The following is a 26,398-nucleotide window of genomic DNA, read 5'->3' on the forward strand; positions in this document are numbered from 1 at the left end:
GTTTAATGCCAGATCGGTATACAGTAAGAACACACTAATCCATGATAGATAAGGGTGCCAATCTGATGTGCATTATCGAGACCTGGGTGGGTGAGCTCGGAGGAGTTCATCTGACCCAGCTTTGCCCAGCTGGATAATTGGTGCAACACCAGCACAGGCTGCAGGGATGGGAGGGAGAGGTTACTGTGGTCTACAGAACTTCCATCTCTGTCACTAGGAAACCATTATGTCTTGGCACTGGCTGTGAGGGCCTGCAGCTGGTGTCGGCCCAAGAAGACAGTAAACTAGGGTTGTTGCTGGTGTACTGTCCACCCTGCTACCGGGAGCATCTCTGACTGCACTGGCAGAGGCCATCTCGACTTTGGTATTGGAGGAGCCCAGAATGATAGTCCTGGGTGATTGCAATGTCCATGCTGAGGCTGCCTCAAGTGTTCTGGCTCGGGACTTCATGGCTTCATGACAACCATGGAGCTGGCTCAAGTTGTCACTGGCCCGATGCATAGGGCAGGGCACACCCTCAATTTAGTTTTTGCTCCAGATGGAGGAAGAGGTTTTCTGGAGATGGGGGGGTGAATGTCACCCCATTGTTATGGTCAGACCACTTCCTGGTGAAGTTTAGACTTATGGCTCTGATCCTCCCCTGCAGGGATGGTGGACAGATTAAGATGGTCCGCCCCCGGAGACTAATGGAATCCACTGGATTCCTGAATGCCCTGAGGGAGTTCCTAGTCCATAGAGCAGGTGACCCTGTTGAAGCCCTTGTCACACTGTGGAACAAGGAGGCACATTGGGCTCTTGACACAGTTTATTTATTTATTTATTGTATTTATATACCGCCCCATAGCCGAAGCTCTCTGGGTGGTTTACAATAACTAAAAACATTAAAAACAAATATACAAATTTAAAAACACATCTTTAAAAAACAATTTAAAACACATGCTAAAACGCCTTCTCCAGCATTGTGGAGCCTGGTTTGCACCTTGGTACACCAGTGAGCTAAGGGCAATGAAACAGGCTGGACGATGGCTAGAGTAAAAGTGGTGAAAGACGTGCTATGAGGCTGATTGGGCAAGAGTAAAACATCGTAACTGTGCCTACTGTGTGGCTGTGAAGAAGGCCCACTTTTCTAGCACCACTGCATCCTCATGTAGCCATCCAGTGGAATTTTTCCATATTGTCAGGGGTCTGTTGACATCAACTCCAGGAAATGGAGTTTTAGACCCTTCAGAGGTCCACTGTGAATTGTTTGCAAGGTATTTTGAGGGTAAAGTTGCTCGCCTCCATACAATCTTGATGTCCCATCTATATCTAGTGTAGTTCCCAGTGAAGAGTCCAGTGCAACATCTGCTGCGACATCTCGGGATTGGTTTCAGTTGATGTGGCCTGATGACATGGACAAGGTGCTTGCAAAGATGCAGCCAGCAACATGTCCTTTCCACCCTTGCCCTTATTGGCTTATTAAAGCTTGCTAAGGGAGTTTGACCTAGTGGATCCAGGGTGTGGTCAATGCATCATTGGAGGAGGCAGTGGTTCCAGCCGCCCTGAAAGAAGCAGTGATCCGACTGCTGCTGAAAAAGCCCACCCTGGATCCATTGGTTTGTGACAACTACCACCCAGTCACAAATACTCCCTTTTTAGGGAAGGTGATTGAGAGAGTTGTGGCATAGCAATTGCAAGTACACTTGAATTAAACACATTATCTTGACCCATTCCAGTCTGGGTTCATCCCTGGTTAAGGGACCGAATCGGCCTTGGTTCCCCTGATCAGGAGAAGAACAGGGGGAGTGTGACCCTGTTATTCTTACTTGATCTCTTGGGGGCTTTTGATACTATTGACCATGGTATCCTTCTCAGCCGACTTGGTGAGATGGGTATCAGAGAGGCTGTGGGTTGGTGGTTCCCGAGTTCAGATAAATGGTCAGTTGCCTGCTTTGGATGGGGTTGTCATCCTGAAAGAGCAGATTCGTAGCCTAGGGGTGCTTCTGGATCCATCTTTGTTGCTAGAGGCCCAGGTGACCTCAGTGACTAGGAGTGCCTTTTACCAGCTTCAGCTGTGGATGTTTCTGGACTGGCATAGCCTGACCACTGTTGTCTATGCACTGGTAACCTCCAAGTTGGATTACTGAAATACACGCTATGTGGGGCTGTCCTTGAGGTTGGTCTGAAAGCTACAGCTGGTGCAAAATGCAGCAGCAGGACTGCTCACTGGGGCAGGGTATCGCCAACATGTCACTCTGCTGCTGAAAGAATTGCACTGGCTGCACATTAGCTACTGGGCTAAGATCTGGTTTTGGTGTACAAAGCCCTATACAGCTTGGGACCAGGATACCTAAAGATTGTCTTACCCCTTATATACCCAGTTGATCACTATGCTCTGCAGGTGAGGGTCTCCTACAGATACCAACTTGTCAGGAGGTCTGTTCCGCACAACATAGGAAGCAGACCTTTAGCGTAGTGGTACCTACCCACTGGAATTCCCTCCCCTTAAATATTAGACAGGCACCGTCTCTGTTACCTTTTCGGCTCCTACTGAAGACCTTCCTCTTTCAACAAGCCTTTTTAAATAGAGAATTTATTCCAGTTTGCATTAGTGCTGAAAATGCTTTTTAAGATGTTTTTAAAGCTTTTAAAAAAATGTTTTTAAAGATGTTTTGTTTTAATATATTTTAATGTCTGTTTTTATGATGTTTTAGTGTTTTTTGTTTGCTGCCCTGGGCTCCTACTGAGAAGAAGTGCGGGGTATAAATTTAACAAATAAATAAACTTTCCTGTTTCAAAAGGCTTTTACAGCATAATCCTAATCATGTCTACTCAGAAGTAAGCCCTACTGAATTCACTGGGACTTGCTCCCAGGTAAGTGGCGTTAGGGATGCAGCCTTAATTGATGGCATAATGCATATTTTTATCTGGCTTGGGATGTTGTTATGTGCCTTCAATTATGACTTATGGCGACCCTATGAATCAGCGACCTCCAATAGCATCTGTTGTGAACCACCCTGTTCAGATCTTGTAAGTTCAGGTCTGTGGCTTCCTTTATGGAATCAATCCATCTCTTGTTTGGCCTTCCTCTTTTTCTACTCCCTTCTGTTTTCCCCAGCATTATTTTCTTTTCTAGTGAATCATGTCTTCTCATGATGTGTCCAAAGTAGGATAACCTGTTTTCATCATTTTAGCTTCTAATGACAGTTCTGGTTTAATTTGTTCTAAAACCCAATTATTTGTCTTTTTCACAGTCCATGGTATGTGCAGAGCTTTCCTCTAACACATTTCAAATGAGTTGATTTTTCTCTTATCTGCTTTTTTTGACTGTTCAACTTTCACATGCATACATAGAGATTGGGAATACCATGGTCTGAATGATCCTGACTTTAGTGTTCCGTGATACATCTAAGTTATTCAAATCAAATATGTGATGCTCAGTGGTCCTCAACTCTGTAGCTCCTAGTCACATTATCTCTTCTCTCTATCCATTTTTTCTTCTTAGATCCTTGCTTCGGGCCTTCTCTTCCGGTCCTTTGCCCTGAACCACTCCTTCTTCCCAACCTTCCTTTCCCAGGTCCCCCACCTTTTTTTACTGCCTGCCTTGCCCTGGCTCTCTCTCTCTCTCAGAGCAAGCAATTCAACCAATGGTGAACAAATGTCTCTTAGAATCAGAGCAGCTACACCAAAGGCAACAAGAGGTTTTTCTCAGACAGGCCAGCAAGTCACGGCTACAGACTCTTGTCACCACAGCTACCACAAACTCTCTTTCTGGGTAACAATAAAAAAAATAGAAAGTATTTTTGGGTATGTATGTCTTTGTAGTTACTGCAGAGGGGATATCTGAAATTATTTAAAGAATCAGGATCCGTTAATTTTAAATAAAATAAACATATAAATAAATGAAAGAACCCTCTATGATTCTTGGTGGCAAGTTTCAGGTTTACTATTTACTCTGGAATGTTTGAGAAATTGTGTCTTCTTTACAGAAACAGCTGAAAAATGGGTCATTCAGCAGGGCACCTGAGTATGTTACTCAGCTGGAAAATGGAAAGAATTAAAGAATTTAAAGAATTAAAGCCGTACAGACAAGTATAGGCCTGGTGTTGGGTAGCTGTCTCATAGACACTACAATCATTACAGTAAATTAAGGGCCAATATTAATTCATTCCTATATCTTAAGAGAAGTCTACTTATACTGATGAATACTAACTAAAGTATGTGCTTTGAGGAATCATTCCAATGGATATCTATGATATTTTTTATCATAATTTTCTTTGTAACAGACCAAAGACAAGCAGTCTAGCAGTCTCATTGTGCCAGCCCTTGATTACATGACACAGTAAGCCAAACTGTGGCTTACCAGAATCACATGAACATGCAGGCTCTTGAAGAGGAGCTGACAGCTGCTTTGCTCCTGTCTGGTCCTTGTTGGTTCTGCTAAGATAAGCAAGGTTGTCCAAACCAGAAGTCATGATTAAGCTATCTCCTCAGTAACCATAAATTGTAGCCAAGAGCAAACCTTGGCTACAGCTCGTGTTTAGTGAGCTTAATCACAAGTTCTAGTTCAGATGACATACTAAGCCACATCTAAGCTCACCTCAGCACAGGAGCAAAGTGGACTGGGGAAGAGCAAAGTAGCTACAAGCTTCTCTCCCTGTGCCATGCAGACCACAACTATGTGAAATCACAGGAAAGTTTCTTAGCCACAGCAGAACCTTCTAACAAATGTCCAGCAACATAAAAAAAAGTATAAAAGGCTGATGCTTTCAAGAAACATAGGGAAATGTACATTGATTTTGCTAAATGTATTGCCACACATGTGGAGGTTTATTTGACCTGGAGATCATAGAATCATAGAATAGTAGAGTTGGAAGGGGCCTATAAGGCCATCAATTCAAATCCCTTGCTCAATACAGGAATCCAAATCAAAGCATTCCCAACAGATGGCTGTCCAGCTGCCTCTTGAAGGCTTCCAGTGTCAGAGAGCCCACTACCTCTCTAGGTAATTGGTTCCATTGTCGTACGGCTCTAATTGTTAGGAAGTTTTTCCTGATGTCCAGTCGAAATCTGGCTTCCTGCAACTTGAGCCCATTATTCCGTGTCCTGCACTCTGGGACAATCGAGAAGAGACCCCGGCCCTCCTCTATGTGACAACCTTTCATGTACTTGAAGAGTGCTATCATATCTCCCCTCAGTCTTCTCTTCTCAAGGCTAAACATGCCTACTTCTTTCAGTCTCTCCTCATAGGACTTTGTTTCCAGTCCCCTGATCATCTTGGTTGCCCTCCTCTGAACCCGTTCCAATTTGTCTGCATCCTTCTTGAAATGCGGAGACCAGAACTGGACGCAGTATTCAAGATGAGGCCTAACCAGTGCTGAATAGAGGGGAACTGTAGGGTTGCCAGGTTCATGGCCTGAAACTGATCCTGTATCTTTAGGAGAGAAAGTCAGCCAAGTGCAGGTATTCTTGCAACACCATAATGAGAAAAACCACAAGGTGGAATTCTTCCTTCCCCCTGCACAACTTTTAAAGATACAGAAGACCTCTTGGTTGCCAGGCCCGGCCTCCAAGAGGTCTTCTGTATCTTTAAAAGTTGTGCAGGGGGAAAGGAGAATTCCACCTTGTGGCTTTTCTCATTACAGTGTTGCAAGAACGCCTGCACTTGGCTGACTTTCTCTTCTCCTAAAGATACAGGATGTTTCAGGCCCTGAACCTGGCAATCCTACTTTCAATAGAAGCTCACTCTGTCCAGTGACTTCACTCTGCCAGAATGCTATGGTGATATAAGCAATATACTAAAGGGAAAAAACAAACTTGGAGCAGTTACCTCCTGCAGCTTTGTTAGTGCCTGTACCAAACCACTTGGCTTGTGTAGGTGTTTTCACTTCTGACAATTGCTCTGTTTGAAACCAGAAGTGACTGTACATTGTTGACGGGCAAAGCAATTCAGAGTATGTGATTAGAAACAAACCTTTCCTACCCAACTAAGTAAGAGGTTATTTTTGACAGCTACTTTGTGTATCTCTAGCTGTCATACATATATCACCAGCTGTACAAAAGGAAGTAGAACCAAGTTCTTAGTATAAATTGAATTCTTATGGGTTATGCATACACAATCAAAAAGAATGAAGATGTAGAGGCAGAGATCCTTGGCAAGAGTAAAATACATAAGAACCCAGTAACTAAAAGCATATCCTCCCACCTGCAAAATTAAGGGTTTCCCCCCCCACCTGTTGTGGTAGCAGTAAGTGTCTCAGTTTCACCATCTGCTAAGATATGTAAACTTACAGATTTGGTGCACTGTGGAGTTCTAGTCTACTTTTTATTGTACCATGGAACTGGGTTGGATCCTTATCTACACTGGGAGCAAATTCTACCAAAATCTTGGTGGGCCATGATTGCCCATCATCATCATCGATTATAGTTGCCACCAAGCCTCATCAGTTCAAGACTAGCTAACTTTCAAATTAACTAACTTGCATTGACTTACAGGCCCATCATTAGCACCTGGTATGGTAAAGCAAATGCCAGGGCCCACTGGTGCTGATGCCAGCTTTAGTGTTTCTTAAATGTTTTGGGTCTTTTAAAAAACATTTTAAAGTGTGATATGTTGAGATGAAAATCACTGGGTAAAGTGGCTTCAGCCATCATTTTGTTTTCCCCAGAATGCCTCTGGGCCCTGATGTGGCATTCTGGGGAAATTAACATGGTGTCCCCTGCTGCAGCTGCTTTTACTGGCACTTTCTGATCAGACCCAAGCAGCCCACTGGCATTATTTATTTATAGGATTTCTTATCCACCCTACACCATAAGGTCTCGGGATGGGTTCTAACAACATACAATTATAAAAACAGACAAAACCATTACAGTGATAAAGCAAGTAAAGCCATTCAAAATGGAACAGAACAATATAAATCCAGCAAGAGGTAGGTCCCACAAAACAAGTCGTCTGTAATGCTACCTACTCTACCTCTGTCTGGTCAGCTCATGAAGGGGGGAGTCATGGATGGTGGGCCCAGAGGGCATCTTACTCAGGGTGTCTTCAAGCTGCTCCTGCTGACTTACGTTTCTCGTAACTGGGTAAATCAAAATTGTTGATTTACTTCTTGCAGCTGCCTTCCACACTAATGCATTTCAAACCAAAATCGTGGTGATCTAAGACAGCTGTCACCAATCAGGGGGGGGTAGGCAGCATTTCAGGCTGGGAAATCCTGAATTAGAACTTCCTTTTATGCCCACACACATATATCAGGTAAACTTTCTTTACACAGACATTTCCAGAAGTTCATGTTCTGTCTTTAAGCTATTGCATTTTAAACTAGATCCTTCTACATTTTCATATATAATGAAATCCAACTGTTCAAAGCAATTCAAATACACAATAGCAATTATATAACATTTTCCTGAAGTGTTCCAGGTATGCAGCAAAATGGGCAGTATTATTAGCTCCCTAACATAGATGAGAGACTGAAGCTGAGAGGAAGAGCTTTGCTTGCCTAAGGCCGCACAGTAAGTACATAACCAAGTTCAGAGTGCAGCTTGTAGAACATAAGCTTAACCACCACAAAATTCTTTGAAATTTATGCTGAAGTTCTATGCAGATCCTAATGTTTTAAGACACAAGAAAGCTGTAACAGGACAGCAAAATCAATGATATAGAAACCATTCTCCATTGCCTCCATTGTGTTGTAATCCAGCTGAAAATGATTATCAGGCAGTCGTAAAATGCTTTCATTCTGGGGTTGTAGAGAGATGATCTACAAATTGCTTAGGCCAGTAGAATTGCAATTTTTCCTTGCATACTGAACATTAAACCAATAGGACCTGCCAATGTTAGTACAAATGTAAGGGCAACTGCTTTAGTGACATGTGACCTGCAACTATATAGATTTAGTATTATAGTTAATATAACAATGTATAACTTAAACAATCGTAGAGTATACTTTTCTAAGACTGTAATCCTCTGCATATTTAGTGGACGTCAAAAGGTTCCACTTCTGAATAAACATGCATCAGACTAGGCTGCAAGGCCATTATAGAGCTCACTGCTCTCTTTTGCTCTATCTGTAATTAATATGAATCTTACAATTACACCCACAGTGCTTTTGCTTCTTTATTTAGAAAAAAGCATCCCTTTGTAGTGCGTTTCTGTCTCTGAGTCTCAAGAACACTTGATCCTAAGAAATATCACATATTAGGACCCCATCTTCAGCATGTGATGAGAAAAAGAGCAGCTTTCTTAGAGATCATTTACCTTCACAGATTATATCATTTGCTTCATCAAATACAGCCAGATCCTCCACTTCCATGTGCATCTTGGGTAGGAGTTAGCTAAACAGCTACTGAATTGAATGCTACAGCTGCTTTCAGTACTACAGGAGGGCTGTTTCCTTTCACAGTGGCAGTGGCTTCCGCATCTACATAACTCAAAACAGCCTCATTTACATGAACAAGATAGCTCGTCTTCCTGCCCCACCTCGTCTGTGGCTTTTGAGATTTGAAGCGGGGTATTTCTTATTGTGTAAAAGGAAGGAAAAGGATGAGGGCTCAGAATGCACAGTTAATTCATTTCACTGAACTACCCATTTTTAAAAGGGCTCTGAAGAAAAGAGTTTACTTATGTGAATTATCTAAAGGAAGAAAGAGTGTACATATCTTAATTCTACTTTTGCACAAGGGTTAGGAATGTTTGGCCCTTCAAGTTCTGTAAAGCTGAAAAACTTGCATAGTCACAAAAAGAAAATGGTCAGGTTATAAGGCCACCACATACTACCCATGTGCTTTCCACATGGAAAGCATCCCCATATATGAAATAACTTGTAACCCACATGTACATTTTCTGCCTGCACTTTTTTATTGCATGTATATCTGCTGGGAAACCATGGCCGATCATGTGTACTTGCCATAGAAAATCCTGTGTATGCAATAATCACACGTGACAATCTACATGTAGGTTGAAAGTTATTTATTTATTTGATTTATATCCCATCCTTCTTCCTGGCAGGAGCCCAGGGCGGCAATATAATAATAGAGCCCAGTTCTTATAAAAGAAAATAAATATGGAAGTCCAAGCAAGCAGAAGATTATTTAGTTTAATTGTCTGCTCTAAAAGGTAGGTTCTTCTGTAAGAAGCGCCTTGCAGAGTAAAACCAAATTCCAGCTAGTCCAGCTAGATGCCTTATTTTTCTTGTATTCCAAAATAGTTGCTAGAAGTGAAAGGTAGGGTACAGAGTGGTTCATGACTGATGCTCTTGGAGGTCACTGATTCATAGGGTCGCCATAAGTCATAATCGACTTGAAGGCACATAACAACAACAACAACAACCTTACCTGCAACATAATAATCCTATTTATATTTATTTATTTATTTATTCAGCTTGTATACCGCCCGACTAGCAATAGCTCTCTGGGCGGTGAGCAAAGTACAATAAAATCACAAATACAATAAAATCGCAGAATACAATGTAACAGAGCATATAAAAACAACACAACTAAATCAATACAACATAAAATTAACTTAAGATTAAAATGCCTCGGAGAAGAGGAAGGTTTTAACTTGGCGCCGAAAGGATAATAGTGTCGGCGCCAAGCGCACCTCCTCGGGGAGACTATTCCACAGTTCGGGGGCCACCACTGAGAAGGCCCTAGATCTTGTCAGCACCCTCCGGGCCTCCTTATGAGTCGGGACCTGGAGGAGGGCCTTCGTAGAAGACCGTAGTGTACGGGCCGGTTCGTACCGGGAGAGGCGTTCCGACAGGTATTGTGGTCCCGTGCCGTATAGGGCTTTATAGGTCAATACCAACACTTTGAATCTGGCCCGGAAGCATATTGAGAGCCAGTGCAGGTGAGCCAGAACAGGTGTTATATGCTCGAACCGCTTGGTCCTAGTTAGCAATCTGGCCGCCCCATTTTGCACTAGCTGTAGCTTCCGAACTGTCTTCAAAGGTAGCCCCACATAGAGCGCGTTGCAGTAGTCCAAACGCGAGGTTACCAAAGCATGTACCACTGATGTGAGGTCCTCCTTGCTCAAATAGGGACGTAGCTGGGCTACCAACCAAAGTTGATAGAATGCATTCCGTGCCACCGAGGCTACATGAGCCTCGAATGAGAGGGAAGAGTCTAAGAGGACTCCCAGACTACGGACCTGCTCCTTTAGGGGGAGTGTAACCCCATCCAGGGCAGGATATGTATCCACCATCCGAAGTATCTTGCAAAAATATGTGGGAAGGATATGAGATACCTTCATTTGAGAGGAAACATGATTTCCCATTTGAAATTTTTCCATGTAGTGGTTAATGCTGGTCCCTCTTTCATCCTTGGTCTGTTCATTTCATTGTTGTTATGTGCCTTCAAGTTAATTACAACTTAAGATGACCCTATGAATCAGTGATCTCCAAGAGCATCTGTCATGATACACCCTATTCAGATCTTTTAAGTTCAGGTCTGTGGCTTCCTTTGTGGAATCAATCCATCTCTTGTTTGGCCTTCCTCTTTTTCTACTCCCTGCTGTTGTTCCCAGCATTATTGTCTTTTCCAGTGAATCATGTCTTCTCATGATGTGTCTAAAGTATGATAACCTCAGTTTCATCATTTTAGCTTCTAATGACAGTTCTGGTTTAATTTGTTCTAAACCCAATTATTTGTCTTTTTGGCAGTCCATGGTATGCGCAAAGCTCTCCTCCAGCACCACATTTCAAATGAGTTGATTTTTCTCTTATCTGCTTTTTTCACTGTCCAACTTTCACATCCATAGAGATTGGGAATACCATGGTCTGAATGATCCTGACTTTGGTATTCACTGATACATCTTTGCATTTGAGGACCTTTTCTAGTTCTCTTATAGCTGCCCTCCCCAGTCCTAGCCTTCTTCTCTTGACTATTGTCTCCATTTTGGTTAATGACTGTGCCAAGGTATTGATAATCCTTGACAAGTTCAATGTCCTCATTGTCCACTGTAAAGTTGCATAAATATTCTGTTGTCATTACTTTAGTCTTTTTGACGTTCAGCTGCAGTTCAGCTTTTGTGCCTTCCTCTTTAACTTTCATCAGCATTTGTTTTAAATCATTACTGGTTTCTGCTAGTAGTATGGCATCATCTGCGTATCTTAAATTGTTGATATTTCTCCCTCCAATTTTCACACCTCCTTCATCTTGGTCCAATCCTGCTTTCCATATGATATGTTCTCCGTATAGATTCAACAAATAGGGTGATAAAATGCACTCCTGCCTCACACCACTTCCTGTTTATGGTGTTCTGGAGTCAAACTTAGGGTGTTTCCAGATGGAAGGCTCTTAGTGCTCTCTATGTGCTTCCATTTTATCTTGCATCCAGAATGGCAGCAGAACATCTACACTTGTATGCTTTTAATCCACAGTGGGCCCTTTCTTCCAACCTCTCACAAGTGCTTAATCATTTCTGGAAGTTGTTCACTCCTCTGAAGATGAAATAATAAAGGAGCTCATGAAGAGTGACTTATTCTCCAGCTGCATATTCTTTGTGCAAAAAAAAAAAAGTTCAGTTCTGCTTGTCCTAAGAAACTACAGTCTCTTCCGCAGCCACATTACTTGAACACACACACACACACACAATTGGAAACAAGATGACTAATTAGAGGGCCAATCAAATTAGCAGGGTTGGAAAAAGGAAGAAATTAATCAGGTAAAAACCAGGAGAAGCAGCCTTTTAAAAAGATGAGGAAATAGCAAAAAGGAGCATCCACACCTGTGGAGTTTCTCCTACTGTTTTTTTCCTTTAAAAAAAGGAGGGGGGGGGACAAGATTACTTTTCCACAGTAGAGGATTATGCAAAGATGGTATTGTTGTCTGATACCCTGTAAATTGTGAGTGAATGACAGAAGCCTTTCCACATTAAACAGCTCATCTGGAAGAACCTTTTCAGTTTCTTTCCTCCCACACCTCTTCTTTTAGTTTACAGCAATCTTTTGTTCCCCTCTGCTTCAAGGGTCATAGGAAGCTGCTGAATAGTGGGTCCGATCCTTGGCTCATCTACCCCAGTATGGTCTTCTACTATTACTATAAACAGAAGCCCTACTTGATAAGATCATTTAACTGTAAACAGCATGAACTTAAGTTGGGACCTTCTGCTCCAAGAATAAATTTCCATACCTTCTTCTTGAGTTTCCCACTTGTCTCTTCTCTTTTAGTTAATACAGATGCTGTAATACAGTGTGATTAAAACGACATAATTGTATTCTTTTTTAAAATACCCATTAACAGCAGATAACAAGTTACTCTTAACTTCCATATAATTCTAAACAAGAAATGGAGGCAGAAAAAAGTGAAATCCCTATACACAAGAAAACAGTGTGAAAAATGGAATTAGAAAAAGCAGGAAGTAGGATATATATTTATTTAAAGAATGTATAGACCACCCACCATTTGAAAATAAAAAATACCAAGTTAAAACAACAAAAATACATTAATCTAAAACAAACAGGAACAATATCCCACAATGCTTCCTTGAACAAGCCTGGTTGAATAAAAAAGTTAATGAAATGCCTACAAGAACAAATCGTTGGTGCCATCCTAATTTCCAAGGGGAATGTACTGCAAAGTATGGGCACCATCACACTAAAAGGTCTGTTAAACAAGCTTCTGGGCATGTGGCATCCACAAGAGGGGCTTACTTGATGACCTAAGGGTTGAGCAGGATGATATGGGAAATGATGGCCCTAGGCCGGTTAGGGATTTATACCCCAACAGGAAAACCTTAAACTTTGCCCAGTAGCTAATTGGCAGCCAGTGCAGAACCCTTAATAGAGATGTTACATGCTGGTGGTAAGCTGCTCCTAATAACAGTCTAGCTGTGACATTCTGTACCAGGTGCAGCTTCTGAACCAAACATATCTTTTGGCAGAGCTAATATTTTGTTTTTATACCTTTAAAAATATCAGACGATTTGGCATAAAGAAATCTTCACTATATTCTGCCTCTTTCTCTGCACTGTTTTGGGCTGGTGGCGCTCTAAACAAAACAAAAGTCATCATCAGGCCCTTAAGAGCTGGGCTGCACTTTACACTTACCTCCTAAGAGGCCAGTGTGGTGTAGTGGTTAAGGTGTTGGACTACAACCTGGGAGACCAGGACTCGAATCCCCACACAGCCATGAAGCTCACTGGGTGACCTTGGGCCAGTCACTGAGTCTCAGCCTCATGAAAACCCTATTCGTAGGGTCACCATAAGTCGGAATCGACTTGAAGGCAGTACAGTACAGCTCTACAACCTACCAGCTAAGAAAACTGAAGGGGATTACAATCACACACTCAGGAAAGGATGAGTTCCTGACCATTTTTGTCCTGTTTGTTCTTTAGCTCTTCCTATTTCTCCTCTTAATTGCTAATTTTTACTAAAAGCTGGAAAGGGAAGGTCAGGGGAAATACGCCTCTAAGAGGAAAGAGGAGAGATGAAGACCACATGGAGAAAGGAGACCTGGGGATCTCCCTTCCTTGTGCATCTAAACATGGTCCTCTCTAGCTTTCTCTGCCTGCCTCCAGCAAAAAGAGACTTCAGAATAGGCAGAATGATCCTGTCACTTCACTCCTTTTTGGATAAAATGATAAGAAAATTCTCAAGACACACACTAATTTGCTTGGGTAACGAACAGAATTTTCTTTCTCAATGCAATCTGCATGTACACACAATGGTATATATATTTAGAAAAAACTAAAAACAAATGCAGTTATATTCCCAGTGGTACTCTACACAAAGAAGTGCAGTGCCTCTAGGGGAAAAATTGATTGGTCATTTAATAAATGTGGAGATGCCTCAAAATATGCTTTCATTTAAATGATTTAAGACAATGGTTCTCCATTTCAGCACATATTCTAAACATTTTGCCCCAATGTTTCCAGCATCAATATTTACTAGCCATTCATTGTTTATTTAGAAAATATATAATCAGCTTTTTGATTTACAAGGGTTCTCTAAGTAGAAAACAATTCTAAAAACTGAAAATATGATTTCAAACACCAAAGCAATAATAAAATATGACAGCTGCTATATCATAAGTTTATTCTCAAGCCATAAGAAAAACAAAATGTAGCTCAGGTAAACTCCCAACACATTAAAGACTAACAGTACAATCCTATACATGTGTAAGTTCCATTAATTTCAATGTGGCTTACTCTTAGGTAAGTGGGTATAAGACTGCACTCTAAATGTTTGTAAAAACAATTTTTAAAAGTTTCAAAAGCACACCTATGAGCAGACAACATTCTCAGACCTAGTGTATTTCAGATGGTAAGAGACTCTCTAGATGCCAGACCACAACTGAAAATTCTCTATATATTCACTTTCTATACAGACAATTTAATCTCTGATGAAGGTGGTAACAGAGCATTGGTACTGGGCCTCAATGATTGGGGAGGTTCATATTAAAATATTCCTTCAGGTATCCTGGAGCTGTAAAGGGCTTCAAAAGTAAGAACCAGCAATATTACATTTAGCCCAGAAACGAAATGGTAAGCAAAGTAACTCTTATAGTATTGTAGTCATTCCCAATAGTTCACATCTGCCTGATGAATTCTGCACCAACTGAAGATTCTGAACTGGCTCCAAGGGTAGCCCCACAATGCATTAGTCCAATCAAGGCCTCTTTTTCCCAGGAAGGGGCAAAACTCAAATTACAAACTAACTGATCATGTTCCATCCTGACCACAGCCTCCAACTAAAAATCTAGAAACTGACACGGATCTAGCAGATGACAACCCCATCCAGAACAAGGAATTCCATCAATTCCCGAATTTCAGGGCTACCCACCATCAGCAACTGCAGCTTGTCTGGATTAAGTTTTACTTTGCTCATCCTAATCTCAGCCGCCATGCTGTCATTCAAGGATGATACCACCATATCTGGTCCAGATGAAAAGCAGAGATAGAGAACCCACTGAAAAAGTACAAGAGATCTCTCACAGTGGCTTCATGTAGATATTAAAAGTGCACAAAGTCCTACTAGAAAGATCCTGCAGGAAAGGGTAGCAATACATTCTGGAATCTATAAGTAAGGTAGGAGCAAAACCACAGCAAAGCACAACTAACCAAGGAAGCATAGCCAGAAGGGTGACATATCAGTAATATCGAAAGCGGAAAAGAAGTCCAAGACAGCTAACAGAATCACTCTTCCTATCTGTCCCCTGCTGAAGGTAGTCAAGGGCAACAGCTCAGTGGTAGAACATATATTTTGCAAGCAGAAGGTCCCAGGTTCAACACCCACCAAGTAGGACTGGGAATGACCCCAATTTGAAACCCTGCAGTCAATGTTGTGATGACATTGTAGATAAAGTTGAGGAAGATGGACCAATGGTCTGACTTGCTATAAAGTCACTTCCTATATGTTCCTATGTATTCCTATGATGTGATCTTAGTCTCAGATCCATTCCAGACAGAAAGTAAATTGAAACGAGGCTAGATAATTTGTGTCATGTAGGAGTACCTTAAGCTACTCAGCCATGTTTAAGATACAATGCATTATTATTAACTAGCAAAATGCCCACCCCCACCTCATTCACGTCCTTTCCTGGCATGGACTCTGTTCCTCCTTCTCATAGTCTCAGTGTAGTGAGGGCTACTCCTGAGCCCCCACTCTGTAATTAGAGGAGATGCCATGGCATGTTAGATCAGGATTGCATTTCCCCATATCTTTGCAGTAGTTCCATTCACTTGCCACTAACCTGGGGGTAAATGGCTTAAGGATTGCAGTTAATGTTTGTACTTGACTTCCAGGTGGTTCTTATGCAAAATGTTCTTTCCCTGTGCTTACCAATACTTGCTACACCCAGTGTCAGCTTTACACAGAATCCTTTGAATAATTGCAACATCGAAGTTTGCTTCCTTTTTCTTAAACCACAAGATAAAGAAGGCGCATGGGAACGGAACGTGTGGTGAGGAAAAGCTGACCACAAGCAATGCCCACCCAGCTCAACTTCCACTCTGCTAAAATGGTCATAGTACATCAAATGTGGAGAAAAGAGTTAACTTCCAAGCTCACAGTGCAGCTGGTAAAGCTGCTTTACCATCAAGGGTTTGAGCAGCATACCTGATTCTTAAATATATAGTGCAAAAGACTCTTTTGAAATGTGGTGAAGTAAAGGGAAATTCAGAAATGTTATGGTCATCCCCACAAATAAAAGTTGAAAACAGGAAAGGTACATATTGTGGTTCTCTTCACCCTTAGTGCTTCTTTACCTCAAAGAGGTATTACTTTTACCAAATAAAATGACACAGGATTATCTTGGTTTGGTGACCACAAAACAGCTGATACTGATTGAATGAAAAGAAATCAAGTTGACACTCCTCTGGGGAATGGCTGATTCCCTTCTCATTCTTTGATCTCCTAATTTTCAGTCTCTTCAGCCTCTTCGCTGTTTGCCTACTGGCTGATCTTTATGACAGTATTGTGGGGCTTTTCAATCAGAGGTATCATAGTCCCTCTGGTTGCCAGTTGCCCTGCTGCTCTGATTATTCCTTTAGATACATAAATAATTTATTATCCTGCTTTTCTTTATGAGGAATAAACTCAAAGCAGTTCACAAGATAAAATAAGTAAAACACTGTACAACAATAAATACAAAAATATAAAAAAGCAAGAAAAATCCCTTCCTAGAGAAGTATCAAATAACAACAAACTGTAACATTAGTCAACCAAAGACTTTCAGAAAGAAAAAAACTCTTTTTGGTCTGGCACCTAAAAGAGTCATGCATTGGGGCCTGGCAAACCTCTCTGGCCTTGCTCTGCTCCTAGTTAATCTGATAGTGACACCTTGAACAGATGTTAAAGAGGGTGTACTTGGGGACATACAGAAAATGAAAGTTCTTAAGATACACAGGTTATAAGCCCGATGTCACAGAGGAGGTGAATAATATTTCGTTAAGCACAGGACTGGTATTAGCATTTGGCATCCTTGGGTAACCTCTAGGGTAACATTCAGCAAGGACCCTCCCCTTTCTTTACATTTTTTTCCCTTGGGCTGGTTCTCAGAAAAGCATCAGGTAGTTGAATTTAGCCACCATTTTATTTTTCCGCAATGCATCTAACAGAACCTTGCTGTAGGGCATTGCTGGAAATTTAAACAGCAGCTAGATCCAGCTGTGTGAAGTGCTGGCTGCCTGTTGCTGCCGGATAAACCCACCAAATGAAAGAGAGGGCCCACAAGAAAGCGCTTTGCTGGAGCAAACCTGGAGCTGGTCCTGATCAAGCAACTGAACATTAAGGGGCACAAAGAAGAGTAGATCTTATCATTTGAGGAAAGTTCATGAGCACCTTCTGTTAAATGTAACCACATATAACTGCCTGGATGCCATGCACTTTTGAATAACTTCTTGTTATTGATTAATTTTGGAGGCTTTTGCCATACAGATGATACTTTGCTCTGTATATTTGGCACTTCTACAACCTTAAGGAGAGTATCTGGATGATAATTCAAAAATACAGGATAACAGCTTCAATCTAACATTTGGAATTACATACTTTTAAGTCTATACTTTTTTATGCTGTTTAAATCTTAGAGTGGAACACTGTGAACACCACTGTCATAAGATTTTACTCAAACATTACAGAAGATTTATAAAACAAGTATACTGAGGTGCTGAAAATATGACAGCAATAATAATTAGGATTTTATATACCTATGCAGGATGTGTTACCCACAAAGCATTAGAAATGGATATTATAGCTTGTTCAAAGAATGACTGGTTATACATTCTCCTTTGAAGTTGACCCTAAAAACTCTCAAAATGGCTGTCAAGCTACAGTTGAGGAGAGGTGCAAGTCCTGCAAAAGAAAGTGGGGGTTATAAATGGTGGGACTCTGGCAGTGAACCTTTGCTCTTGAAGGGAAGCAGCAGCTGTTCCTCATCTGTCTGCCCAAGTCCCTAAATAGTGAGTGCTAGGCCAGATGGTCACCATTAATATCATATATCTCCGAGATGATCTTCCACTTACAAAAGATACTCCTGTCTGGTTTCTGCCCCTGGCATTGTTGCCCCCGATACCCCCTCAAGGCACAACAGAAAGAGGAAAATATGCAACAAACACTCTTGGGAATAGGGTTGCAGGCAGCTGTGTCAGGCATTGTTAGGGGTCAGGAACAGTATATATTATGTGGAGCTCACATAAAGTTATTACCATTCTATTTGTGACAACAGTTTTTCCTTAACATGATGCTATAACCATATCCATTAGGCCAGGTATAAAAGAACACCTACAGCAACCCACTCATTTTCTGGCTTTGCATGTATCATGTGGTAGTAAAAACAACAGCAACAACCCCAAATATACCAGCAATTGCTTTTGTCCCTGTATACAATATTTAGTTTAGCACTATTATCTCACACCCTTGAAAATTCCCAAATCAGAGATCATTGATTCATCTGAGGCCTATTAGCAAAGGGATTAGTCACATATTACATGTCTATCAACAAAATGTACAGTAAGAAAAATGTGAGCCAGAGATTTTATAGCCTGCTACTTCACAAATAATTAACAAGTTGTTATAACTGCAAGACCACAGGATTTCTAAATAGACAGGTACCAGAGCCTGACTACAATGTAAGGATTTCACAGTGGCCACCAAACTGATTGAGAACATTTTTTTCATAATCATCCTCTGTTCTTTCTAATGAGAATTATGCATCCAACAGTTGGATAGCTGTCCAACATCAGCTGTCTGGTATAGGCTGTCTGTTTCATTATTAGGAGGGAGGAGAAATTACTTCAGTATGCATTTTAAAGTGAACCAACCTAATTTGCCAGTCACAGACTTATACATGGATCAGAATGCAGCTATCAATGACATAATTCATATATTAGAGAACCATGCATTAAAAGCATACAAAATTGTATTTTAGAGAAATAATGCAGACAATAATGTACTTTAGGAGAAAGTGTGTACACTTTAAATGTGATTGTGTGTGTCTTTATGTGTGTATGTTTTAAATCCATTTTAAAAATAGATCAGAATGAACTTATGGTTAACTATGTGCCAAAGTGACAAAGAACAGAAACAGGTTGATCTCCCCATCCCTACCCATAATTCTATAGAGTGATTCCAGGCTAATAGCTAGCTACCTATGTATAGTCAATAGTTACAGTATAATAGTCTACCTATGTGGGCTGTGAACCAGGTAGCTCAGACTGTGTATGCACTCTATGGTTTTAAATCTATATGGTATCAAATCTCACCTCAGTCATGGAATCACTTGGAGTGGGTGCATGACTACTGATCTCCGAGTCATGGTTGAGAATATACATTCTTCAGCCTTTTTTTTAAAGGCATATGTCCAGTATGTCCAGTATGCCCAGTATCCTCTACTCTGACTGGCAGCAGCCAGGGTTTCAGGCAGAGGCCTTTCCCATCAGCTGCTACATGATTCTTTTAACTAGAGTTGAACCTAGGATCAGCTGGTGTGCCTCCCCATGTTCTTTACTACTAACACGCAATCCTTTGCATGTGAAGTAGATATTATGCTGTTGACGTTTAATTGGAAATGACGGAATTATTCCACAAAAGCTAAATATGCTGCAGGACAGACCTAGTGCCCTCCAGATGTTGTGGACTGCAATTCTCATCATCCCCAGCCAGCATGGCCAATCATCAGGAATGATGGGAGTTTTGGACTACATGTTGTAGTCCAAAACATCTGAGATTAGTAAAGGTTGCAGATTACAATTTACAATAAAAAAATGCAGCTGGTCTACATTTGATTTAGCAAAAAAAAATATAGCACAAATATTGCAGACATTTATGATCAACAGATCATAAATGCAGCACAAACCATTTATTCAAAAGATGCCCCTGTTCCTGCTCAAATGTGAAATCTAAGCTTGGGAGTTCCTCTACCACTGGCTTTACCTCCTACGTTCAAACTCCCATCTAAGCAGCCTAGAAAACAGCAGCACATTGTAGCCAAGGCTATCAATGGCTACTAGCCATGATAGCTACATGCTACTTCCAGGTTCAGAAGCAGTGGTGCTTCTGAATACCAGTTGCTGAGAGTAGGATAGGAAACAGCATGATAGGGGAATTGCCTTTCATGTTTTGTTTGTGGGTTTCCAGAGGCATCGAGTTGGCCACTGTGGAAAACATAACTAAAAAAAGGATGCATGTAGTAGCAGAAGTAGATACAGCATAATAAATATGGAACAGATATAGTATGAAAACAGCTGAAGTTTTTGCATGGCATTTTGAAATATTTAAAACAGATGGAGTACTAAGAAGAAATGAAGAAAGAAGTTGAAGCAGATTTTATGGGTGTGAAGTTACTCTTTTCAATTTCAAAATAGCTGCCATGATGAAAACGGAAATGGAATTCAGTGAAAAGTTTCACAACTGCATATCTCAACAGGAAAGAGATCTCACGGTTGTGGTAGATAGGTCCATGAAAATGTCAACTTGAACCAGCAGTAAAAAAAAAAAAGGCAAACACCATGTTAAGAATTATAAGGAAAGAGAGTAAAAATAGAGCGCTGCAATGCCCTTACCTACATATGGTCCATCCACATTTTAAAAACTGTGTACCATTCTAGTTGCCCCATCTCAAAATGGATATGATAGATGCATATGGTTTAGAAAAGGGCAAGCAAAATGATCAGGAGGTTGGAGCAGCTTCCCTATAAGAAAAGACATATCTCCCTAGAGGGGGACATAACAGAGGTTTATAAAATTATGCATTGTGGGGAAATTTGGGGATCAGCAATTTGGGAAACTGATGGGCAATAGATTCAAGACAGACAAAAGGAAGTACAATGCATAATTAATTTGTGGAATTGGGGCTTACCTGGATTAAGTCCCATTGAACACAGTGGAACTTACTTCTAATTAGACATGCATGCAATTGTGCTGTCTCTGCTGCAAGATGTATCTTAAATGTTTTTAGACATATTCATGAAGAATAAGTCTATCAATAGCTACAAGTCATGACCACTTCCTTGGAAACATCTGGTTGGCCACAGGTGTGGGGAAAAAGAAGCTAAGCTAGTTGGATTTTGTTCTTATCCAGTGGGACCCTTATGTTCTCATGCTCATAAGTAAATTAAAAACATTTTTGTTTGCCATATGGGTGAATTCACACACACATTTCATCACCTGACAACTGCAACAATAAGTGATAACTTCCATATGTGAAGCAGCTGCCACAGGCCATAATACTCCAAACAGCTTTCATATAATCTTGAAGAGTTTTTAATTGAGACAGTTTATATGTTCATATGTGAGTCACTGAGACTGCAATCCTATAACAATTATCCTGGAGTAGATCCCATTGTATTCAATGGGGGCTTTCTTCTGAATAAATGTATACTGCACTGCACATCAATGCATATAAGGTAGGGCAGGGGTGGAGAATCTGTGACCCTCCAGATGTTGTTGGACTCCAACTTCCATAAGCCCTAGGCAGCATGGCCAGTGACCAGGGGTGATGGGACCTATAGTATAGCCCAGAAGCATCTGGAGAACCACAGGTTCCTCACCCCTAAAGTTTAGAAATATAAACTAAAATGTATTGACATCTGAATCAATGTTAACACATGAAGTCATCATTCTGATGGTTACGGGAAAGAGAACAGAGACATTTATTTTAACATAGCATAACTTGAGGACACTAAATTTAGCTACACTAGGCTTCATTATATATAAAAAACACTATTTGTATTTTCCCATAATGTGTTTTAGAAAATATAGATCTTTAAATAGTCCCTTTAAAAATGACCTCATTTAGAAACTGAATACCTACAATTTCCTATCATACCTGAACTGCCTACATATATGTCCTCAGTGGATAAAAATGTGCCAGCAGTAAGATGTGCACTCATGCATCCTTACCTCCCAGGAATCTGAGCCTGTCATCAGAATTCATAATCCCCAAACATGAAGCCTGTGTTTTCACAATTTCAGTTCTGGACCTCTTGCAAGGATTTGAATTTAAAAAACAGCACTTCTGAAACATGACATCAAGCTCAGAGCATGAACATATGACATCTGCATTTTCTCTCCACTGCTCATGGGTTTGTTAAGCCCTAGCTAAGATTAGCCAAACCTGGTTCATATTTCTAAATTGGGTAAATAATGTCCTTGTAGCAATAATAACCACAGCTCTATATTATATTTATTATTGTTTCATTGCCATCTTTTTTACGGCCAGTGTGGCATACAAATCTATGGGCTTCATCTTACAGACCATCTTTATCACTATGATTCTACAGCTACAATAATCTTTCTTCTATTGCAACAGCAGATAAGGACCAAATTCACAACATACTTGTAAGTGCCATCAATCTCAACAGAATTTACAGGTGAGTGGGTTTTTTTTAATAGTTGTATTCATATCATACCTAACTTTACAAATAGCAACAATTTATTCTCTCACTTTCTGAATTGTCTGTGTGCAGACACACAGATCCCTGTAGAGCAGAGATGGGGAAACTGTGGGCTTCCAAATGTTACCCAAGTTCATCAGTCCTAGTAATCATGGTCAATGGTCAGGGCTGATGAGAATTGTAGTCCAGCAGCATTTGGGGGACCCTGCTATAGAGTAAGTAACTGCCATTCCTCTCTGCTTTGCCCTCAAGCTTGAAAGAAAAGTAGTGGTCACTGCCCCATTTTTCATTGCATTGCAAGAGTGCGCTTAGCACAATAGTGGCTTAATGTGCATGGAGGCATGGGGGGAGGGCATGGCAGGTGACACTTGCTGCTTATGTGAGGTTGTCTTACTTGCAGGATTGCAGCCTTTGTTTATCTTCAGCCCAAAAAACTGGTGGGTGAAATAATGATTTACTGAATATTCATATGATTTACTTCCACTCATCTAATTCAGGCTGGTACTGAAAGAGTAAATGTGAAACATATTCTAATTTGGGGGAGGGGCATTGTCTTATCTATGTTCTCGGTAAGTTTCAAGCAAGGACTGGCATGCCTCTTATCCACATTCTATACCCCCAAATTCTCGTGAAATTCATTCAGAATTAATTCATGTTGAATCTTTTTGTTTCACTAATCTTCCTTTCATAAAAGTTACAACCACAATGAGAGATCATTTATTTATATTTTACATGTTCCCTTTCCTGTCTGATAGATGAATGATATAATGTTGACTCCATTATGTATTTAATTCTGTTGAAGACAGATGGGGGGAATGAGCTGTCTGTAATGTTATATTTACTGTTTTATAGATAAATAAATGCTGTTTAATTAAGGATCAGAGAGAATGCTCATGTTGTCAAACAGCTGTAGTCTTTGAAATGTTTACCACAGAAGGCCTACACACCAGAAAGCGTGCTTCTTAGCACTAAGGTCCCAGCACAGTTCCATAATCCAGTCAAAATAGAATTTGAATACTGGACAGACACAAGATTTAAGTCAGAGAAATTCAAACTTTTTTATTTTCAGAAATTCAAAATTTTCAGGCTCTCCTCTTGCACTTTCCTATATTAAAACAATTTTATCACTGTAAAATGTTATTCTTCCCATAGACTGTGCTTGCCATTGCATGGATAGTAGTTGTGTAAATATCATGTTAACTCATAATAATAATTGATTATTATGTTGCTAACAATGAACAGGACAACTTCCATGCTCAGGATACTCAATTTTTTAAAGAAGGAGAAACAAGATGAACACCTGCAAGGGTACCCTCCACTGATTTCATGTTTTGATTTCACTGCTAACAACACCTCTAATTATCCCCATATGGAACCATTTCATCCTCCCTCCATGGCTCCTGATCTACAGGAGTCTTAAGAACTGATCACCTGCCAGTCTTGACATCTTAAGATGACCATGTTAATTCCTGGTTAGGGTTGTAGCCAACTGGCTTGGTTTAACTCTGACCAGTTATTTCTTTCATTGTGATCCATTTGTCTAAAACATTTCATCATTCAAATGAATGAGCTTTAGAGCATTTATTATTATTATTATTATTATTATTATTATTATTATTATTATTATTATTATTATTATTATTATTACTGTTGTTGTTGTTGTTTATTGCCCACCCTTCCTCCCAGCAGGAGCCCAGGAGCAACAGCATTTGCTGTGTAGCTTTGATCAAATCATTCCTGGAGACAAAAGGTATGCATGTATGATAACAGAACTCATCTTATGATATTCTAAGAAAGCAGAAGAATAGAATGTATGCTGTTGGAGTTCAAATACATTTAAAATGCACTTTACAGTAAAGCAAGGTTCATTCATTGTCTTCTTTTGCATTAGAAACAATATTTTGCTCTAAGATGTCAAGGCAATCTTGCCTTGCGAAAACTTGAGCGGGGGAGGAGTGATTTGGGACGAGGTGATTGAGAGTGGAGAGATGACTTGGGAAGAGGGTCCTTACCCGACAGTCATTTCCCTGCTTAAACTGATTCCTGGATTTCAGCTGCATGTATAAACATTTTAAAGTCTGTTTTGATGATGTTTTAGAGTGTTTTTAGTGTTTTTGTTTGTTGTCCTGGGCTCATACTGGGAAGAAGGGCAGGATATAAATTTAATAAATAAATAAATAATAACATAAATAAACATGCAGTTGAAAACCAGGAATCTTATATTTCATATATATCATTGGCCAATAATACTTTATATATTAAGAAGCAATAACTTGCCACTCATAAATGCTAAAAATAACTTTGATTTCCTTTACATGGCCTTGTAAATAATATTTCTCTTTCTTTCTTATCTCACTGTCTCCAAAGTAAGTTTTAGAGAGGTGCTATAGTAATACTTTTAGATAGTGTAAACATTGTCAGACTTGGATCTTGAACAAGGCACACTGGAATTTAGGTTTTCTTTCTAAAAATGCTAACTCATGACTTCATACTTCCAAAGCAGATATGCAGAACTTTGTGTTGTTTACTGGATGAAATATTTCTGACTAATGCTGCAGTCCTATGCAGAGTTACTGGAAGTAAGTCCCACTAACTTAATGAGACTTGTTTCTGACTTGCATTGCACTGTGAGATCTTGTGATCTAAATGCCTGTGCACTCTGCACTTTTGAAGCCCATATATTTTCTTTAGTTGCCTATCTAGTTCTTGCTATTCTTCACTCCTGAAGCAGCTACATATCAACAAGGATATGTGAATATATGCCTGAAATATTCAGTGTACATTCCCATTACTATATTAAAAGTGGGGCTCTACAACAAAATGTTGCAATGCATTCCTAACGTGCAAGTGTTACCTGAGCCTGTGGCTGTAGTTCTCCATTTTTGCAGGATGAGTGGCACTTAGTAGTTCCCTGCAGCAGGTGGAAATGTGCCTTCTCAAAGGGATGCTAAGCATTTGCTTTCATTAAGAGAACCACAGGTCCTCTCACTGTCTCCTTTCCCAGCTCTGTTTCCAGCTCTGCCACTCATCCTAACTTTTCCCTCCACTCTGCTCTTGGCTCCCACTTTCTCCTTCTCTTGTACCTTTCTATTTCTTCTCTCTCTTGAGCATGGCCTTTCTGTCCTCTTCCCTAACTCAGTCCCAGGATCATTAAACTCTTGGACTTCTCCACTGATTGGTATGGGCACCTCTTCCATCATGTCAGTCAATGGGTTGATAGTACAGACATCATACTAACCCACGGGCCAGTTCACCGTGATCATGTACATGAGCCAAGGCAAAACTTGGACTCATATGCTCTCTCCTCCCCAGGCACATGCCAGAGGAGAAGACTGGAATAATTTATTTCCTGTTTTAAACTAACCAAAGTACCCTGCTATATATGACCTCAAGGAACATTAGTTAGTGAACAGAGCCAGTTTGTTCCTGACTTATCTGAACTTGTTATGAGATTACGCTCTGGTTCACATGTCACGCCAAGCCAAACCATGGATTAGCAGAATTGTGCAGTGTCCTGTAGAGGAGTTTGCAGCCACTTTGCTTCTCCCTGGTCTGTTTTGTTGCTGTGCCATGATGAGCTAAGGCAAGATTTTGCTTACGGTATCATGTCATTGAAATTGGTGCTTGTGGTTAAGCTATTTCCTCATTAACCATGGATTGAAACAAAGGTTTGTTCTTGGTTACACTTTGTGGTCAGTCTGGAGAGAGCTTAACCATGAGCCTCAGTTCGGACCACACGCTAAGGCAAACACTGGCTTAGCTTGGCATGGTGTGGCAGCAAAAAGGAAGGAGCAAAGTGGTCGTGAGCTCTTCCCTGGGAATCCAAACACTCACACAGTCCTGCTAAGCCATCATTTTTCCTCAATGTGACATGCAATTCAGGCTTATGTAGCTACTTCTGCCGCCCTGGGCTCCTGCCAGGAGGAAGGGCGGGATACAAATCAAATAATAAATAAATTAATTAATTAAAAAGGATTTCCACACACTTACTTTAGGATTCCTTGTCCATAAAAGAAGTAGGGTGGTCGTACTCTCCTCTAACATCACACTATTCACATAAGTATATAACTAAAGCAAATAGATAAATAA

At 40.5% G+C, this 26,398-nt stretch overlaps 1 protein-coding gene and 1 long non-coding RNA gene across 5 annotated transcripts in view; one reads left to right on the forward strand and one right to left on the reverse strand.

Moving 5' to 3' along the window:
• Nucleotides 1–8,368, reverse strand: part of RIPOR2 (RHO family interacting cell polarization regulator 2) — a 103,101-nt gene extending 94,733 nt beyond the window's left edge. The window contains exon 1 of one of the 4 annotated variants that reach the window (XM_061593646.1): nucleotides 8,237–8,368. In XM_061593646.1, the coding sequence (XP_061449630.1) occupies nucleotides 8,237–8,297 (61 nt within the window). In that variant the 5' untranslated portion in view covers nucleotides 8,298–8,368. The other 3 variants (XM_061593683.1, XM_061593655.1, XM_061593673.1) reach the window with 3 other exon arrangements.
• LOC133369008 (uncharacterized) lies at nucleotides 7,399–24,059 on the forward strand. The gene is made up of 3 exons (XR_009758806.1): nucleotides 7,399–7,491; nucleotides 22,225–22,285; nucleotides 23,996–24,059. It is a non-coding gene; the product is annotated as an uncharacterized LOC133369008 (long non-coding RNA).
• The last annotated feature ends 2,339 nt before the right edge of the window (nucleotides 24,060–26,398 follow it).

The sequence above is a fragment of the Rhineura floridana genome, chromosome 1 (genome assembly GCF_030035675.1).
Source record: "Rhineura floridana isolate rRhiFlo1 chromosome 1, rRhiFlo1.hap2, whole genome shotgun sequence".
NCBI lineage: Eukaryota > Metazoa > Chordata > Lepidosauria > Squamata > Rhineuridae > Rhineura > Rhineura floridana.